Source organism: Podarcis filfolensis (assembly GCF_964270895.1).
Source record: "Podarcis filfolensis genome assembly, chromosome: 4".
NCBI classification, from domain to species: Eukaryota; Metazoa; Chordata; class Lepidosauria; order Squamata; family Lacertidae; genus Podarcis; species Podarcis filfolensis.
In genome coordinates, this window is record NC_139607.1 from 98,890,191 (window position 1) to 98,910,891 (window position 20,701).

General features: G+C 45.9%; 2 protein-coding genes across 2 annotated transcripts in view; both read left to right on the forward strand.

The window, feature by feature from the left end:
* LOC310760763 (uncharacterized protein) overlaps positions 1 to 4,717 on the forward strand; it is a 36,411-nt gene extending 31,694 nt beyond the window's left edge. The window contains exon 6 of the mRNA XM_083609915.1: positions 3,444 to 4,717. Coding sequence (XP_083466041.1) covers positions 3,444 to 4,618 — 1,175 coding nt within the window. The 3' untranslated portion in view covers positions 4,619 to 4,717. The remainder of the gene's footprint in view (positions 1 to 3,443) is intronic.
* Positions 4,718 to 16,676: 11,959 nt separating this feature from the next.
* The window catches only part of LOC310761834 (uncharacterized protein), a gene marked incomplete at its 5' end in the record, with an annotated part of 70,590 nt that continues 66,565 nt past the window's right edge, over positions 16,677 to 20,701 (forward strand). Inside the window, 2 exons of the mRNA XM_083612031.1 lie at positions 16,677 to 16,934; positions 17,108 to 17,183. Coding sequence (XP_083468157.1) covers positions 16,677 to 16,934; positions 17,108 to 17,183 — 334 coding nt within the window. The remainder of the gene's footprint in view (positions 16,935 to 17,107; positions 17,184 to 20,701) is intronic.

Sequence of the window (20,701 nt, forward strand, 5' to 3'; positions counted from 1 at the left end):
GTTCTCGGTCCACATACTGCTTAAGCCTGCCTTGTAGGATTTTAAGCATAACCTTGCTAGCGTGTGAAATGAGTGCAATTGTGCGGTAGTTGGAGCATTCTTTGGCACTGCCCTTCTTTGGGATTGGGATGTAGACTGATCTTCTCCAATCCTCTGGCCACTGCTGAGTTTTCCAAATTTGCTGGCATATTGAGTGTACCACCTTAACAGCATCATCTTTTAAAATGTTAAATAGTTCAGCTGGAATACCATCACTTCCACTGGCCTTGTTATTTGCAGTGCTTTCTAAGGCCCATTTGACTTCACTCTCCAGGATGTCAGGGTCAAGGTCAGCAACCACACTACTTGGGGTATACGAGGCATCCATTTCTTTCTGGTATAGTTCCTCTGTGTATTCTTGCCACCTCTTCTTGATATCTTCTGCTTCAGATAGGTCCTTTCCACTTTTGTCTTTTATTACAGTAATCTTTGTACGAAATGTTCCTTTCATATCTCCAATTTTCTTGAACAGATCTCTGGTTTTTCCCATTCTATTGTTTTCCTCTATTTCTTTGCATTGCTCGTTTAAGAAGGCCTTCTTGTCTCTCCTTGCTATTTTTTGGAAATCTGCATTCAATTTCCTGTATCTTTCACTATCTCCCTCACATTTTGCTTGCCTTCTCTCCCCCGCTATTTGTAAGGCCTCATTGGACAGCCACTTTGCTTTCTTGCATTTCCTTTTCATTGGGATGGTTTTCGTTGCTGCCTCCTGTATAATGTTACGAGCCTCCATCCACAGTTCTTCAGGCACTCTGTCCACCAAATCTAAATCCTTAAACCTGTTCCTCACTTCCACTGTGTATTCTTAAGGGATTTGACTTAGATTGTATCTTACCAGCCCAGTGGTTTTTCCTACTTTCTTCAGTTTAAGCTTGAATTTTGCTATAAGAAGCTGATGATCTGAGCCACAGTCAGCTCCAGGTCTTGTTTTTGCTAACTGTATAGAGCTTCTCCATCTTTGGCTGCAGAGAATATAATCAATGTGATTTCAATGCTGCCCATCTGGTGATGTCCATGTGTAGAGTCGTCTCTTGTGTTGTTGGAAAAGAGTGTTGGTGATGACCAGCTTGTTCTCTTGGCAGAACTGTATTAGCCTTTGCCCTGCTTCGTTTTGAACTCCAAGGCCAAACTTGCCAGTTGTTCCTTTTATCTCCTGACTCCCTACTTTAGCATTCCAATCCCCTATAATGAGAAGAACATCCTTCTTTGGTGTCACTTCTATAAGGTGTTGTAAGTCTTCATAGAATTGGTCAATTTCAGTTTCTTCAGCACCAGTGGTTGGTGCATAAACTTGGATTACTGTGATGTTAAAAGGTCTGCCTTGGATTCGTATCGAGATCATTCTATCATTTTTGAGATTGCATCCCAGTACAGCTTTCACCACTCTTTTGTTGACTATGAGGGCCACTCCATTTCTTTTATGGGTTTCTTGCCCACAGTAGTAGATATGATGGTCATCCGAACTGAATTTGCCCATTCCCTTCCATTTTAGTTCACTGATGCCCAGGATGTCAATATTCTTGCCATCTCATTTTTGACCACATCCAAGTTCATGGTTCTTACATTCCAGGTTCCTATGCAATATTTTTCTTTACAGCATTGGACTTTCCTTTCGCTTCCAGGCATATCCGCAACTCAGCGTCCTTTCTGCTTTGGCCCAGCTGCTTCATCAGCTCTGAATCTACTTGTACTTGTCCTCCGCTCTTCCTCAGTAGCATGTTGGACACCTTCCGACCTGAGGGGCTCATCTTCCAGCGTCATAACTTTTATATGCCTGTTGTCTTTGTCCATGGAGTTTTCTTGGCAGGGATACTGGAGTGGCTTGCCGGTTCCTGCTCCAGGTGGATCACGTTTGGTCAAAACTCTCCACTATGACCTGTCTATCTTGGGTGGCCCTGCATGGCATAGTTCATAGCTTCTCTGAGTTATTTAAGCCCCTTCGCCATGGCAAGGCAGTGATCCATGAAGGAGTTTTAATTAATTAAAATTAATTAATTAAATTAATTAATTAATTAAAATTGATTAATTAACATAATTAATTAATTAGCTTTAATTACGGCCTTACAATGCCTTTCCATGAAGTTTTTAGTTCTGCAGCTCTGAGAATGTGAAACCAAGACTGAATTATTGCCTCTATTAATTGGGCTTTATTGCTGGGTTGCCTTTGATTAACAAGTTTCTTTAGTCGGCCCCATAGATTTCCGATTGGGTTAAAATCTGAGCTATTCCCAGGACATTCTGGCAGTGGAATAGAATTATCTTGAAAGCACCGCTTGCACACAGCAGCAACATGACATGGAGCTGAATCTTGTTGAAATAGAAAAATAAATAAATAAATAAATTATATATATATATATATATATAAATGCTTCAGTATCAGGGAAAATATCACCTGTGGAACGCTTCAGTTTGGGCTAAGGTATTTCCCTTATGTATTTGGGGGCATTTACATTTCCATTAATGACGCAAATTCTGCCCACACCTTTTGCTGCCATACAACCCCAGATCATCACACTATCTGGGTGTTTCACGGTCGGTGTAATGCAAATAGGATGTAAATGTTCTCTGATTCTTCTCCTCGCGTATTTCATGCCATCACTACCAAGCAAGGAGATTTGGGTCTCATCCCTCCAAATAACACTGTCCCATTCTTCCACTGTCCACTTAACAAGGGTTTAGTCTTTCAAGCTTTGCTTGAGAGATAACAATGGCTTTTTCCTTAGAATTCGATCGTCACTTGCCTTTGTGCACCTTTTCCTGCCTTAACCAGTCTGATTTTTTAGTGACTGAGTCTCCATATACGTCTTCAAAAATATAGAAAGGCCAGCTTTGGTTATGTTTTCCACAATCTTTCTTCTAATTTCTTCATAACCGTAGCCCTGTTCACTTAACAGTACTATTTTACATCGCTTTCTGGGTGACCCGTCAACTCTTTGTGCTATTTCTTTAATTTTATTATGTTGTTCAACCTAACTAAATGAAAGAAGACAGAAAACCAACCAACTTGTTAGCAATCACGTAACACACTGACAAAAGTCAACCTAAGCAAGTTGTGCTTCCTTTTTCTGGTTTTTTCGCTATAATGTTTGATAGAATACGGGTAATCAAACAAACTTTGTTGAATTGCATTCTTGATTAAATTAAATTATCTTTCCATTGATATATAATTTTATAATATTACTCCAAAAGAAGCAGAGTTTTGAGCCATCAAGCCTCTGAAATTTTTCTCCAAAGGCTTCTGCAATTTTGACCACTACTCTATATCAAACAAAGCAACATTCAACAACACATCAGAATATCATAATAAATATGTTGGTTAATGACAAACAACACAGGTAATGAACACACACCCAACTCCCTTCAGTTCTTCTCTGAGGCTCTAACCCTTTTTGTCTGCATTGCAGATTGTGATGAATCGGAAATCGAAAACAAAGGTGACCACGATAAAATCCCCAGAGAGGAGAAGCCACGTGAAAATTTAGAGTGTGGAGAAAGCTGCAGTCAGAGCTCCCATTCCACTTCCCATCAACAAAATCTCATTGGAAAGAAACCATATCAGTGTGTGGAATGTGGAAAGAGTTTCAGGAAGAGCTGCGATCTCACTTGCCATCAAAGAATTCATACAGGAGAGAAACCCTATCAGTGTGTGGAATGTGGAAAGAGCTTCAGTAACAGCCGCAGTCTCACTTCACATCAAAGAATTCATACAGGGGTGAAACCATATCAGTGTGTGGAATGTGGAAAGAGCTTCAGTGACAGCCACAGTCTCACCTCCCATCAGAGAATTCATACAGGGGAGAAACCCTATCAGTGTGTGGAATGTGGAAAATGGTTCAGTCAGAGCTCCCATCTCACTGCCCATCAAAGAATTCATACAGGGGAGAAACCCTATCAGTGTGTGGAATGTGGAAAGAGCTTCAGGAAGAGCTGCGATCTCACTTGCCATCAAAGAATTCATACAGGGGAGAAACCCTATCAGTGTGTGGAATGTGGAAAGAGCTTCATGAAGAGCTCCCATCTCACTTCCCATCAAAAAATTCATACAGGTGAGAAACCTTATCAGTGTGTAGAATGTGGAAAGAGCTTCAGTCACAGCTCCGGTCTCACTTCCCATAAGCTAATTCATACACGGGAGAAACCCTTTCAGTGTGTAGAATGTGGAAAGAGCTTCAGTCACAGCTTCAGTCTCACTTCCCATCAAAGAATTCATACAGGGGAGAAACCCTATCAGTGTGTGGAATGTGGAAAGAGCTTCAGGAAGAAGTACATTCTCACTTCCCATCGAAGAATTCATACAGGGGAGAAGCCCTATCAGTGCATGGAATGTGGAAAGAGCTTTAGTCACAGCAATAGTCTCACTTCTCATCAAAGAATTCATACAGGGGAGAAACCCTATCAGTGCATGGAATGTGGAAAGAGCTTTAGTCACAGCAATAGTCTCACTTCTCATCACATAATTCATACAGGGGAGAAACCCTATCAGTGTGTGGAATGTGGAAAGAGCTTCAGTCAAAGCTCCTCTCTCACTTCCCATAAAAGAATCCATTCAAAGGTCGGAAAAACCATTTTACAGCTTTAGGAGCTAAGAAATCTGCACCTTTATTACCTTGTGTTTGGCTGATTGACATCTAATGCCTTTTGAACATGTGGTGTTTTGTGTTTTTATGTTGTAACCATCCTGAGACCTGTGGGTGTAGGAATATGACCTGTGGGTGTAGGAATATGTGCCAATATTTAAAGACCTAGGCGTCTCCCCCCCATGAAATATTTAATTTGGCCTGTGGCGTTTGCCCTCCTAGGTGTATGGCATCATACTAGGTCATAAGGAAAGGGTTAACTAAGTGTAAAATGATTAACCAATAGGAACCCAAGGGGAGGAGTTAGAGTTGTTAAGAAGTGGGTCAGGAGTTAGAGAAGGGAGAGGGAGGATAAGTCTGTGGGTTGGGCTAGTTTGATGCGAGAGAGTGAGAGAATCTGTTAAGAGGAGTCGGTTAAACAGCTGGGATAATCAGTTAGAAGGTATTAGGAAGGTATAGGCTGGTAATGAAACTAAGGTTAAGAAACTGACAAGAAAAATTATCTCAAACCATAAACTTGTTAATGCTTATAAAATAAACTTTTTTATTTGGTTTAATGTTAACAACTGTCTAGATGCAGTGTGTACCTGAGAGAAACGGGTTGGTGGCAGCGGGGAAGCTATCCAGTGGTGGCACAGGGATCAATAGACCGTCAAACGTCTGGGGACCCTGTGTGAACGCCACAAAAGTGTTGGCAGCGGTGGAATAATATCAATACGCCTGTGAGATCCATTCAATACCCTGTGGTGGGATATTTAGATTGCTGCGCCTAGTCACCAAAAAAGCGACGGCAGCAGTGGGATCCAAATCAATATGTTTGAGGCAGGATCAGATAGATACGCCTGTGTTGGGGAAAACAATACTCCTGGAGGGGGAAGGGTAAATCTGTGAAGTGATTACCTAGCCTGAGTGTGTAGTTGTAAAATACCCAAGGTAAGCCACAAAGCCAAAATAACAAGGAAAAAGAGAGCTCAAAATCTGTTCTGGCAGAGGGTTTAGGCTCGTGGTCAGAGGAAGTAAGCTTGAAGGGTTAGAGAGAAAACCCATAGCAGAACTTTGGGACCAGAGTCTTGAGAGAAGCCTAGCCAGAGGGAACGGTACTGAGAGGAAATTTCTCTTATTTTGTTAATTTACTGACAATTCTCACTCACACATTATGCCGCCCAAAAAGATAAGAAACCCTGTGAGGGAAACAACTTATGAAAGTTCTGAAGGAGAGGAGAATGGAAATCCTCAGAGGGAAGAGCAGTGTTTAGAAAATGTAACTAACATTCAACCTGAGGCAGGAGGTGCAAAATTCTCTGAAGACTTTGTAAAGTGGAAGTTAGAAGAAGAATATAAATTGGAATTAGAAAAGATTAGATCTGTACAAGAAATAGAAAGAATTAAAGCCTAAAGTGAGAGCTAAAGAATTAGGGCTTAGCAGGAGAGCGAAAGAATGAGAGCTGAGCAGGAGAGGGAAAGTGAGAGTGAAAGAATGTAATTTCAGCTGGAGATGAGGAAACTGGAATTAGCAGCTATGGAAAATCAAAATAATAGTAATAACACCAGTAGTCAAACTCAAGTGAAGGTAGATTTAAAGCGTTTTCCTGTATTTAAGGGAAAAGATAGCCCTGAGGCTTTTATTATATCATTTGAAAGAGTTTGTCAAAATTTTCAAGTGAAAGATGAAGATAAGATGAAGATACTTAGAGCCAAAATAAGTGGTGCATTAGCTGAAATCTATGCCCAAATGACTGAGGACCAATCCAAAAATGTTGATATGTTTAAGCAACTAATATATACCAGGTTTGGGATTACCCTAGAACAACTGAGAAAGAAATTTAGAAGTGTGACTAAAGTGAGGGAGGAGACATACGCTCAGTTTGGGGCTAAAATCTCAAACTACCTCACAAAATGGTTAGAACAGGAGAGGGCAGACTCCGTTCCAAAAATCAGAGAAGTGTTTCCTCTGGAACAATTTTATAAAATGATAAACGGCCAATTAAAATATCTTATAAAGGAAAGACACCCTCGATCACTTCAAGAAGCCGCTAACTTAGCTGACCGAATAAATGAAATAAGGGACCATAGGTTTGATGAACCAAGTTTTGGCGGGAAAGAAGAAGAAGAAGAAGAGTTTGGATTTGATATCCCGCCTTTCACTCCCTTTAAGGAGTCTCAAAGCGGCTAACATTCTCCTTTCCCTTCCTCCCCCACAACAAACACTCTGTGAGGTGAGTGGGGCTGAGAGACTTCAAAGAAGTGTGACTGGCCCAAGGTCCCCCAGCAGCTGCATGTGGAGGAGCAGAGACGCGAACCCGGTTCCCCAGATTACGAGTCCACTGCTCTTAACCACTACACCACACTGGTGTGGGGGACTACCAGAAATAGATTCCAACAGGCAAAGGGAAACCCATCTTCAGAGACAGACAAGGGAAATAGGCCATTGTCAAAAGGGCAAAATGACAAGGCCCAAGCAAAGACCAGTCTCACTGAGGAGAAAGGGTGGAAAACAAATTATACAAATCCCAAAGAACCGAAGTGCTGGGGATGTGGAAAACTTGGCCACAAAAAGTTTAATTGTAGAGCTGGAGGGGAAAAGTCTGTCAATATTAGCCCTCCAAAAAAGACATATTGTATCAAAGCAGCTGAGGAGAGCCAAGCTAATCAGGATAGGCCGAAGCCTGCTGAAGTGGTGGAGGCTAAAGTGGCACATTGCTATGCCATTAAACAAGACAACCTTTTTTTGAAAAACGCTGGGGAAATTATTTGGATTGAAGGGAGGAGATTTCTAGGGTTAAAAGATACAGGCTCGCAAGTCACTATTGTCCACCCAGAGATAATCTGTCCCACCAAAATAATTCCAGGGAAAGTTATGTGATTAAAAGGAATTTCAAAGCAGCCTGAGGTATTACTTGTTGCAGAGATCCATGTTAAGTTCCAAGATTGGTCAGGACAGTGGCAGGTTGCCATTTCTGAGGAGATTCCCACTGCTGTGCTGATCGGATGGGATCTCTTAGAGCATGAACAGAGTTCTTTTGTAGTACTCACTCCAAGGGGTGTCAACAGTCACCCAATGCTGAGGGGAATGCTACTGTTGCCAAAGGAGACCTGAGGTGAGGAACAGATCTCTGAGGGGAGAAATGAAGCCCTGCTGGTTCCTTTTACAAAAAACCAAAAACCTAGTTTGGCCCAAGAACAGAAAGAGGATGCTGATTTAATTAATTGTTTTGAGGCAGCCCAAACAAAGCAGAAAACCTGGTATGATAAGGAAATTTTCAGTAATACTCCAGGTAGAGCTAAGGGAGTTGTACATCATATCGACACCGGGGATGCCGAGCCCATTGCTGTAACCCCCTATAGGATAACAGGAGAATATGTGGGGAAAGTTAGCAATGAGGTAAGGGAGATCTTGAAGGCAGGGATCATAACCCCTTTGGAAAGCCCCTGGGTAGCATCCAAAGTGTTGTTAGACAAACCTGAGGGATCTATCCGATTTTGCCTGGATTATAGGAAGCTGAACCATGTCACTAAAGCAGATGCATATCCAATGCCACATTTAGATAACCTGATCGAAGCTATAGGCCAGTGTCATTACATCACCTGCTTAGACTTAACAAAGGGATACTATCAAGTAAAAATGGACCCTAGGAACCAGGAGAAAACTGTGTTTAGAAGTCGCTTAGGGCAGTTTGAGTTTAAAGAATGTGCCAGCCACTTTTCAGCGACTGGTGGACAAATTCCTGAACGGATTACGAGGGTTCACAGTTGCTTATTTAGACGATATTGCTGTGTACAGTCCAACTTGGGATAAACACAAAGAGCACTTAGGGATAGTGCTACAGCGAATTAAAGAGGCGTGCTTAACCATCAAAGCTAGCAAATGACAGATAGGGGGCTCGATTATTCAATACCTGGGACACATGTTGGGAGGAGGAGTGATGAAACCTTTAGAGACAAAGGTAGAAGCCATTTCTACCTTCTACCTTGGCTTCTACCTTAGATTTGGTTGGCACGCTTACTTATGGTTGGAGAAGAAGAAAAGCCATAAAGGTTTTGACAATCATATTTTTAGGAGCTCCATAATGGAAATATGGGAGAGGTATAGAAACATATTAGAACCCAAAGTTCCGCACTGGTTGTCACCACTAGAGGTAATAAGTGTAAAGAAAATCAATATGAGAAAGAATTGGATAACTTATGGTGAGTTAGTAACTAAAGAAGGGGGGAAATGGAAAATGAAACCATACGAGCAAGTTAAAGAGCATGTTTACGATTGGTTACATTACTTGCAAATAAACGAAAGGTTCAAAAAGGACCTTAAAGAGAGGGGATATACAGAGAAAGAATCGAAATTTCAAACAGAAATAATTGATAATGATGTTAAGATAATGTCAAAAATGTATAAAATACTTTTGGAATGGCAAACAAAGGATGAGGAGATAAAGTCGGTTATGATACATTGGGCCAGAGATTTTGGTTATAATATACAATTGGACGACTGGGAAAAGGTATGGAATGAAAATATGAAATTTACTGCATCTACGACGTTAAAGGCGAATGTTATGAAAATGGTATATAGATGGTATATTACACCCGTAAAGTTAGCAAAAATGTATAAGACATGTAATAAGTGTTGGAAATGCAAAGAAAAAGAAGGGTCTTTTTTTCATATGTGGTGGGAATGTAAGAAGGTAAAGGGTTTCTGGGAAATGATTTACAATGAATTGAAAAAGATGTTTAAATATACATTTGTTAAAAAACCAGAAGCCTTTTTGTTAGGAATAACAGGAAGTGAGATAAATAGAAGCGATTATAAACTTTTTCAGTATGCAGTAACAGCGGCAAGAACATTGATGGCCCAAAAATGGAAACAAGAGGAGCTACCGACATTGAATGAGTGGAGAATGAAACTTATGGACTATGCAGAACTGGATAAAATGACTGGGAAAATTAGATATCAGAAAGATCACAAATTCATCGAGGACTGGGGAAAGTTTACGGAATATCTGAAAACTATATGTGACGAACAGACAACGCTAGTGGCTTTTAAAGAGGCTTTGTGAAAAAAACAAGGTATATTGTAAAAAAGAAATAGATATGGAAGGTTATTGTTAAATTGGCAATATCATAAAGAAAATGCGGGAAAATAAGAAAAATGGATGATTGAGGGAGGTGCCGATGGAAGTTCAAAAAACAGCAAACATGTAATCATGATGGTACGAACTATTTGTAAAAGAAAAACTTAATAAAAATTTATATATATATAAAAAAAAAAGGTAGAAGCCATTTCAAAATGGCCTACCCCTACCTCCAAGAAGAAAGTCAGAGCTTTCCTAGGACTAGCCGGTTATTATCGAAAATTTATTCCAAAATTTAGTGAGTTAGCAGCGCCTTTATCTGACCTAACTCGGAAGAAGGAGCCAGATAAGGTTAAATGGACAGCAGCGTGTCAGCAGGCCTTTGATGCCTTAAAAAGCGCCTTGACGTCAGGACCAGTCCTTCTTGCTCCTAATTATGATCGTGAGTTCACCGTCTTCACCGATGCCTCTAATGCCAGGATCGGGGCCATACTGTGTCAACACTTAGAGAAGGACGAACTGCGTCCGATCACCTTCATAAGCAAGAAATTACTTCCGAAGGAAAGACATTTTCGACCATCGAGAAGGAATGCCTTGCCATCGTGTGGGCATTATAGAAACTGAAGCCGTACATCTGGGGCCGAACTTTTAGCTTATGTACTGACCATTCACCCTTGCTGTGGTTGAGAACAATGAAGAACAGTAAGTTGATGAGGTGGGCCCTATCGCTGCAAGACTTTAATTTTACAATTAAAAATGTAAAAGGGTCCCTGAACACCATTGCAGATGCCTTATCAAAAAGACCTGCGGTTGAAAGTTAACCAGTGCACAGTTATAATTTTTCTGTAGTTAACTGAATACCTAAGATATATCAGGTTTTATGTATAAATGTATATTTTGCCAGAACAAAGTAATTGATGTACCAATGTTATGTGGGATGTGAAGGGTGTAATAACAGATTAGTAAATGTTTATTTGCATTAGATATGTAATGCTGATTGATCAGGAGAATAACTACTGTAATTTTCACTCCATAACACGCACTTTTTTGCTCCTAGAAAGTAAGGGAAAATGCCTGTACGTGTTACAGAGCGAATGCACTGGACTGGAGCCCTGGCTGCCGTCAGTCAAGCAAAGCGTCTGTCCTCACTTTGCTTGCTTTAAAGCAACCTACGGAGGAGCTGGGGAGGAGGGAGGGAAGGAGAGCCGTGGCAGCAAAGCGGGCAGCAGCCGCTTACACAGGAGGAGGGACAGACGGGAGCCATATCGAGCCGGAAGGAGGCAGGCGGTTAAACGCCAGCAGGCGCTTTTAAAAGCGTTGCGTAGCCAGCAACAGCTGCTGCAGCCTCAGCTAGCAAAGGTCCATGCGCTCTCTAAACGGAGCAATGAGGCTGGAGAGGGACGGCAAGGCACAGGAGGGGTTGGATCGGGAAGGAAAAAAATTAAGCAACCAGCAGCGAAAAAACCCCCAACCTCGAGCTCTGAGCCATGAGCGCAGTGAAAACCAGGAAGTAAAAAGAAAAAAAAAAGGCTGGGGAAGGCATGGGATGAGGGAGAGGGGAAAACTATGCAAATCCCCCGCTGTCTCAGCTGATCCGCTGGGGACGGGAGCTGGAGGTGCTTTTTTACTTCTGTAGCTTGTTTTCAGGCAGGATAGATTTGAGCATTGTCTGGGTCCTAGTGCCCCTACCGCTTTTTTGTGCTCCATTCTATTGCTGCTGGTGGCTGCTTATCACTCAAACTGAACCTGATACTAGTAGCCACGTGTACAAACAAAGTAGAAGGCTGCAAGGAGGAGCACTTTTACACAGCTAATGGCGAATCCCCTGCAATCCAAGTCCTCCTCACTTGCTCAAATCTATTCTGCCTCAAAACAAGGAGCGGAAGGAAAAGGCGGCAAACTGTTAAATGGAAAATACCTTAAGTATACCTTTAAAGCAACAGTGCTCTTTCCCTCCCTCCTCCCCGCTCAGCTCGCCGAAAAGATCCTTCTCCACCCACCCCACGAGTGTTCCTTGTCCCTTGAGTGCTTTTCCTTCCCTCCCCACTTAAAACATGGTCACAAAGCACGGATCCACATGGATCCTCAGGATTTTTGCACTGGGTCACCCCAAATTCACCATCAGATCACATGTCTGTGGCCACAGCATGAACCACAAAAATCATACATCCACTGTTTCGTTTAGAATATTTTCTTCTTCTTTTCCTCCTCTAAAAACTACGTGCGTCTTATGGTCAGGTGCGTGTTATAGAGCGAAAAATATGGTAGGTTAAGTTATCCCTCCTGAGTCAATCTTCTTAAGGGGGGAGGTATGTGGCGTTAGCCCTCCTAGGTGTGTGACATCATACTGGGTCATAAGGAAAGGGTTAACTAAGTGTAAAATGATTACAAGGCCACCCCCCAGGTTTGTTTGTGTTTTTCAAACGCAACCTTTTATTATTTCGCAACTTACCATACAATTTCTCTTTCAATTTGCCCTCTTAAAAAAAAAAAAAACGCACAAAGGAGGAAAACAAAATACAAGAAAATACAAATGTGGACAGGTCCAATCCTTACGGGCCAAACTTGGGTCTCCAGCAACTCCCGGACTACAGTTCCCATAATCCCTCCCCATTGGTCCTGCTAGTTAGGGATGATGGGAGTTGTAATCCAAAACCAGCTGGAGACCCAATTGGCTTTAAAGGGAAAGTAGGCTGGCCCTGTGACACCCTCTGATGGCCAAAAGCACTGCCCCAGAATCTGAACCACCCCCAGTACTGCTAACTGGAATTAATAGAGCGCAAAACTGAAGTTTGATCTGCACTTCAACCTCTAGGGAGCTTCTAGGTGCTTTCTGCACCACCTAGAGTACCCACAGAATTGTGGCGTCTACTGGCAACACACAGAGGAGAACAAATGAAAGACAAACACAATGAGCAGGACCATACCAAATGGACATCCGGTGTGAAGAGGTCACTTTCCCCACTGCTGAACAATGCCACAGGTAGAGGAGATGAAATGCTAGAAGTGTCTCCGGGGCAAGGGGAGCTGCTGGGAAATTGAACTACGGGCTCAAAGTATTACTTTTTTAAAAGGCAGCTTCCTGGCAGCTCTGCATCACCTGGAGCAAGAGGTCTTGTTCTGGCTCCAGCAAACGTTAGACTGTCAGTTCTTCTCAACTTCTCAAAATTAAGGGGAAATGTGTGTACGTCCTATGGAGCGAATGCAGGCTCCCTGGCTTCAGCGATAGCAACCCGAAGCCTCTGAATCCTGCGCTCCGGAGGCTTTGCGCTGCTTTCGCTGAAGCCAGGAGAGTCTAGTCTTTGAGGCTGGCGGTGGGGGAAAGCAGCGCTTCCCCCCACCGCCAGCCCCACAGGCTTGGGGGGCAGCGGGAAGGCGTGCGACACCTTCGCGCTACTCCCCGACCTGGTTTTGAGGCTGGCAGTGGGGGAAAGCAGCACCAACACTGGTAGCGTTTACCTAATAATAATAATAATTTATTATTTGTACCCCGTCCATCTGGCTGGGTTTCCCCAGCCACTCTGGGCGGCTTCCACAGCGACCAAAAATACACTAAAATGTCACACATTAAAAACTTCCCTGAACAGGGCTGCCTTAAGATGTCTTCTGAATCTCAGGTAGTTGTTTATCACTTTGACATCTGATAGGAGGGCGTTCCACAGGGTGGGCGCCATTACCGAGAAGGCCCTCTGCCTGGTTCCCTGTAGCTTTGCTTCTCGCAATGAAGGAACCGCCAGAAGGCCCTCAGCACTGGGCCTCCATGTCCAGGCAGAACGATGGGGGTGGAGACGTTCCTTCAGGTATACAGGACCGAGGCCATTTAGTGCTTTCAAGGTCAGCACCAACACTTTGAATTGTGCTCGGAAACATACTGGGAGCCAATGTAGGTCTTTCAAGACCGGTGCTATACCTCAGCGCAGCATGGGGACTGACTGAGCGGGTGGCGAGATGCTTTCAGCCTCAGACACTTGGCGGTTTCTGAAATGGCCGTGCAGGCCAGATTCACGACCCTGGAGGGCTGGATTCGGCCCACGGGGCATAGTTTGAGGACCCCTGGCCTACACTGACTGGCAGCAGCTCCCCAGAGTTTCAGGCAGGGATTTCGTCCAGCCCTTGCAGGAGATGTCAGGGGTTGACCCTGGGACATTCTGCATGCCAAGCAGATGCTCTAGGGCTCCCCATATTTCCCTAGCCTTTCAATGTTATGCTATTAGCAACAGTGGAGATTCCACCTGCCTCTTTCGAAAGGAGAACACTCTCCTAATCATATAATAATAATAATAATAATAATAATAATAATAATAATAATATATTTATACCCCGCCAACCTGGCTGGGTTCCCCAGCCACTCTGGGCGACTTTCAACAAAATTTTAAAATACAATAGTCCATCAAATATTAAAAGCTTCCCTAAACATAAAAATAACAACAATCCATTTTCAGTCCATTGAATTAGCAATTAAGCATTTTATTAGCATAAAAAGCATGCATGAGAAAGCATTATTCATTTATGATGAGATTTAGGATTTATTTTGAAATTTACTTGGTTCCTCCTTGGCAGCCAGTGCGATTGTTTCAGCAGGACTAGAACTCAGGACCCGCTGCCTTGAGGGACATCTAAGAGCAGTTGGGCAGGGGAAAGGTCTCCCTTGGGAGGTGGTGGACTCTCCTTCCTTGGAGGTTTCTGAGCAGAGATCGGACGGCCATCTGCCACGGATGCTTTAGCTGAGATTCCTGCATTGCTGGGGGTTGTGAAGGGAGAAGGAAGGGTTAAACTCAATATTATCTGCACCCAAACTAACTTCTGCAGTTGTGGTAAAGCGCTAGCAAAAACCGCAATTGCTTCAGTTCTGCAAGCCAGAAGCTGCTTCTTGTTTCATGCTTCTTGCTTCAGTAACGCAAGAGAAGAAAGGGAGGGGGGCTTAGCTATCCATATAAGGTAATAAGTTATAACCTTGCCAGCTGATTGGGGGGATTGGGAAGACGGGTGTATGCTCTCAGGTATAAGAATGCTTGTTTACGTGTATTGGGGCCGCCAGTCTTTGGAAAGTATTCCACTGGCTGCCTCTGTGCAGATCTCAATAAAACTCTTCTCCAAAGAAGAAGTTGCTTCCCTGGTGCTTTTGTTCTCTCCTCGGTCCTGGGGCAAGCGGGCAAATGAATCCCCGGTAAACTAAGGCTTCAGTTGGACTAGATGACCCTGGGATCCCCTCCTATCTCTCCACTCCTGAATTCTAGGAGGAGCTTCCTTGCCTCCTGCAAAGCCCTTTTCCCTGCAAGCTCTTCCTCTGGTTTCTGGCCAAGGGAGGGAGATGCTCAGAGTCCAGCCAAGAGACTCACCCCCAAAGGATATCTGGGCATGGGCATAGCCAGGGGGGCAGCTGCCCCCTAAATCCATAAGAAATAATAAGAATCTGAGGTTCTGCCAAGCGGGAGAGGGCTGAGCCGGAGGGACTCAGCTTGGCAAGGGTTAAAGGGAAGTGAGCTGCCTTCCTAGAGAGGACAGGAAGCAAGGGGGGCAGGTCCTCCAGAGCCAGGGCCCCTCCCTCCCCAGTCCTTTTCTCGCTTTGGGGTCTCTCCTGCAAGGGCTGCCTCGCTGTCCCCCTCCTGGGATCTGGTGAGTCTTCTCTCTCTCCCCCCCCCCCGAGGGTGCAGTGGGGAGACGGGGGGGGGGTCCCCAGGGCTGCAGCAGGGGAGGATGCCTGGGGGGCCTGATCCGGGAGGGGCCAGGTCTGCCACGCTCTCCTTCCTGGAGATCAGAGGATCCCAAACTCATCTGGCCCTCCGCCCCCCCTTCAGAAAAGATCTCCCTTCTTTAAACAAAGGAGTCCCTGGGACTTTAACTCTGTGTGACATTGCTCAGCCTCATTGCACAACAGAGGAAACATGTGCAAATGGTTTTCCAAAGCTGGACGAGGAGGTGGACTAGCCCCCTCCCCAGGAAAGGCCAGGAATAAAGAGAGGGATCCCAGCCCATAGTCTGGCTGCTGCAATGGGGACCAGTTTCCCAGTCGTCTCCCAGGGCAGCTCCCCACGGAGGCCACTGCAGCAATCCCCTCGCACCCAGAGCATGGCATCCCAGGACCACATCCTCTCTGTCCCAAAGGGATTGTTGCTGGCAAAGCAGCCGGAAATGGGCGCTGCTACGCACCGAACCTCCAGGGACCTTGGCATCAACGGCTGTGTGTGTGTTAAGCTATCTAACAGAATAATAATAATAAAAAAAACCAAAAAAAAAACACCCGCCTAAATTTTAAGGGAGATGTCTTTGGCTTTTCCCACTTTGCCTTTAGGGGGTTGGCCAGATAAATACCTGGCCCTCAGAGCAAAAAAAAGTGACTCCACCCCAGGAGTCTGTCTGGAGAGTGGCAGAGAGTCCAAGTACAAGAAAAGGAGACAGAAGCAGGGGAGTGGGGGAGCAACTCCTGAGGACCCCCGGGTGAGGACCCCCACTAGACCCACAAATCACTCCCTTGTCAGTTGGTTCTGACTTCATGCATTGACTAGAAGGCTGCAGAAACCAGGTTGATTAATCTCCCAGAAATCCCTTCAGTTGCCTCCACATTTTGCGTGGCTAGAAGGCTAGAGACTTATTTCTTCTCCTCTTCCTCCTCTTTCCTTTCAAAAAGATAGCTCATGGTCTGGGATGCGGTGCAATCCTCACCTGGTTCCCAGCAAGACTCATCCATGCTTGCTCAGGGAACCAGTCCCCCCCCCCCCCGTCCTCCCAATTCTGTAACAGAACAATGTATTTGCTTTGTAGGATTTGCTAGGGCCTCTCATTAAGACGGACAGAACTTGTCAGAAGACCAAAGGGTTCCTTCCGATCTCTCAAAGGCTTCCTGAGAGCACAGATGGATGAGCAAGATTCAGCTGGTCCCGAAGCAGGAAGAGGCCATGGCAGCCAAACTGGGAGCAGTGGGGGGTTCTGGGAAAACCCAGTGCAGAAGATCCTGGGTGAGGAGGACACCCTCTGCTCAGAGGTGAAGAGCCAGCAGATGAGGCAGTTCTGCTGCCAGGAGGCCAAAGGACCCCGAGAGGTTTGCAGCCGACTCTACCACTTTTGCCACCAGTGGCTGAAGCCGGAAAGGCACACGAAAGCTGAGATGCTGGACCTGGTGATCTTGGAGCAGTTCCTGGCTGTCCTTCCCCCGGAGATGGAGAGCTGGGTGAGGGAATGCGGAGCAGAGACCAGTTCCCAGGCGGTGGCCCTGGCCGAAGGTTTCCTCCTGAGTCAGGCAGAGGAGAGAAAGCAGGTGAGAGAGACTTTCCTCTGGATACTCCCAAGGGGCTCCAAACAGGACAGAGAACATCCCATAATGGTCTGCTGATGGCCCATCCGTTTTCTGGGAAAGCATCTATTGAATGAGATCTCGCAGTCTTTCTCACCATTCTGTGTTTTGAATCCTTGTTTCTTTCTCACGGAAAGGATCTCTTTGCGGAAATGGACCTGGATTCCTGTGAGACAGAGAAGCCTCCGTTGGACACCAGAGAGAGGCCACTGGGTAAGGAGGAAGGTGGTTTTTCTCTCATTCCGTTGGTTTTCCAACTCATCTGGGGGTTCTTTTCATCTTGTTTTGGAGGGAGACTGTTGGGAAGAAGGGTCCAGAGGAGGGGAGATGTATTTCTGCACAACAAACATATGAAATGGACACAAACGTCCAAATGCTCTCAGCAGGTAAGGCTTTCTCAAAGGCCCATCTGCAGTTAGAGATGCCCTGTTTCACCTGTGAGAGAAGCCGGCACTCCTGGCTTCCTGTTTACCTTTTATCTTTTGCAGGTGACAGAATGATGCCGGCAAGACTTCCTGATCCGTCTTTTCATGGAGGCAGAAGGGAAGCAGTGGCTGTGGAACCAGATCAGGTCAGGGGAAGCTGCCTTGTGGCGACAGAGGCCGAGGGATGGAGCAATGTCATGGGCTGGTTGGGCACAGAGGAATGGTGGGAGGAAGCAGCTGGGGAACCAGGAAGGGAAGACGGCTCAGAGCCCAAGAAGTGGAGGTGGAGGAAGGATGGGCGGTCAGAGGGGCAAGAGGGATAAGCCTGGGAAGAGGAGATGTCAGAAGCTAAAGGGGTTACAGGGCTTAGTGAGCTGGAAGACTCTGTGGCAGAATGCAGTGCAGAATCAGAGGCAGAAGAGGAAGGAGGCGAGTGGGAGAGGAAGGTCGAGAGGCAGAGGTGAGTCAGGAGAAGGAGGAGCCACAGGTGGCTCCCTCTCCTTTTGCCAGAAGCCACCCTCCCTGCTTGTCTCTCAGAGCCAGGAGACCCCCTGCAATGCAGGAATCTCTGCTAGATCATCCAAGACAGATGGCCATCCAACAGAGGCTTATGTGATTTCTAAATAGATCACTGAATGCTCAGATTGGTTTCTAAGCAGTGGACAAATGAGAACAAATAGTGGCCTGGATTCACCTAACCAGCCCATTGGCTGCAAAATGGGGCCTGCCCCCATTCCTCCCGCTCTATGCCCCTATGAACCCCTTGAATTTGGCTCTAGGGCATTGGGAGGGAACTCCCCAGAACAGCTCAGGAGGAGAGGAGAAAGTGGACCCTTCCATCAGGCAAACTGGAATTCTAGGCAGAATGACTTGGAAAACACAAAGTGGAGTACCACCTATTTGCACAAAGATGAATACCCATAATTAAAACTTAGAATAAAATAAGCATCCATAAATAAAATGCGCAACAAAGCAATCCTACTGAAACAACTCCCCTGCCTGAGGGCCCTGCTCCTGCCACTCATCACCTGGCCCAGGGCGGGGCCTGAAGCCTCATAAGGACGGTTGCTGCTGCTGCTGCTGCTGGCCAGGAGGCCTTGGAGCGGCACAATGTTCTTTTAAAAATGTTTTAATATGTTTTTTAAAATTTTTAAAATCTTTTTTAAAAATTTCTTTTCCCCCCTTTTGATTACTTTTTTTTGTGGGGGGTGGGATGGATGTTAAGACCAGAGCATGTCATTACAGAGGAGGCAGGTTTAGTCGTTGTTGGAGGACTATCCCTGCCTCCAGGCCTGGTCCTGACCGGACGGATACTAGAATCAGCAAGGGATACCCACATGACCTGAAGGTGCTGCTGTGCAATGCCAGATCAATGATTCATAAAACCACTGCCATCCATGACTTGATCATGGATGGAGGACTTGACCTGGCATGTGTAACAGAGACTTGGTTGGATGAAGCTGATGGGCCTGTCCTTGCCGCTGCTTGACCACCAGGTTTCTCTTACGCACAGCTGATTCCCTGGTGGCCCGGTGGAATGCGGAGTTAACCAGGGCTATTGACTGTTTGGCTCCGAAGTGCCCTCTTCGATTGCATGGAGCCTGGACAGCCCTGTGGTTTTCCACGGATCTGAGGGCAATGAAACAATCGCTGAGACGCCTAGAGCGCTGGTGGCGGATAGCTCATTCTGAAGCTGACCGGACATGGGTTAGAGCTCAATGCCGAGCCTACCAAGTGGCGGTAGCAACGGCGAAGAAGACTTTCTTTGCTGCCTCTATTGCATCTGCAGAAACCAGCAGCAGGAGACTTTTTCAGGTGGTTTGCAATTTAGCGGAACCACCTGCTACATCGGGGCCCAGTATGGGGCACATGATCTCCTGCAATGATTTTGCAAAGTTTTTTGCAGATAAAGTCGCTCAGATTCAGGAAGAGTTAGACTCCACCGTGGGAGCAGGGCCGGGGCAGGAGAGTGCTAGTGTCCTGTCTAGTCAAGTTGCATGGGATCAATTCCAATCTGTTACCTCCAAGGATGTGGACAGGCTGCTTGGACGAGTGAAACCAACCACCTGTCTCCTTGATCCTTGCCCATCCTGGCTTATAAAAGCTAGCCGGGAAGGGCTAGGCGATGGGCTTCGCGAGGTCGTGAATGCTTCTCTCTGTGAGGGAGCCTTCCCAGACCCGCTGAAAGAGGGGGTTATCAAACCGCTTATTAAAAAACCATCTTTAGATGCTGCCAATATGGCTAACTATCGCCCAGTCTCAAATCTTCCATGCTTGGGCAAGGTGATTCAGCGAGTGGTTTCTGAACAATCATAACATCCTTCTGGACCGTCTTGAGGGGCTGGGAGCTGGGGACACTGTCATGTAGTGGTTCCGCTCCTTCCTCCTGGGCCGTGTTCAGAAAGTGGTGGTGGGGGATGAGTGTTCAGACCCCTGGGCTCTCACTTGTGGGGTGCCTCAGGGTTCTGTCTTCTCCCCCATGCTTTTCAACATCTACATGCAGCCGCTGGGAGAGATCATCAGGGGGTTTGGCCTGGGTACTCATCAGTATGTGGATGATACCCAGCTATACCTCTCTTTCAAATCGGAACCAGTGAAGGCATTGATGGTCCTCTGTGAGTGTCTGGAGGCAGTTGGAGGATGGATGGCGGCTAACAGATTGAGGTTGAATCCTGACAAGACAGAAGTACTGTTTTGGGGGCACAAGAGGCGGGCAGGTGTGGGGGACTCCCTGGTCCTGAATGGGGTAACTGTGCCCCTGAAGGACCAGGTGCGCAGCCTGGGAGTCATTCTGGATTCGCAGCTGTTCATGGAGGCACAGGTCAATTGTGTGTCCAGGGCAGCTGTCTACCAGCTCCACCTGGTACGCAGGCTAAGACCCTACCTGCCCGCGGACTGTCCTGTCAGAGTGGTGCATGCTCTGGTTATCTCTCGCTTGGACTACTGCAATGCGCTCTATGTGGGGCTACTTTTGAAGCTGACCCCGAAACTACAACTAATCCAAAATGCGGCAGCTAGACTGGTGACTGGGAGCGACCGTCGAGACGATATAACACCGGTCTTGAACGACCTACACTGGCTCCCAGTACATTTCCGAGCACAATTCAAAGTGTTGGTGTTGACCTTTAAAGCCCTAAATGGCCTTGGTCCAATATACCTGAAGGAGCGTCTTCACCTCCATCGTTCTGCCCAGACACTGAGGTCCAGTGCCGAGGGCCTGCTGGCGGTTCCCTCACTGCGAGAAGTGAGGTTACAGGAAACCAGGCAGAGGGCCTTCTCGGTAGTGGCACCCAACCTGTGGAACGC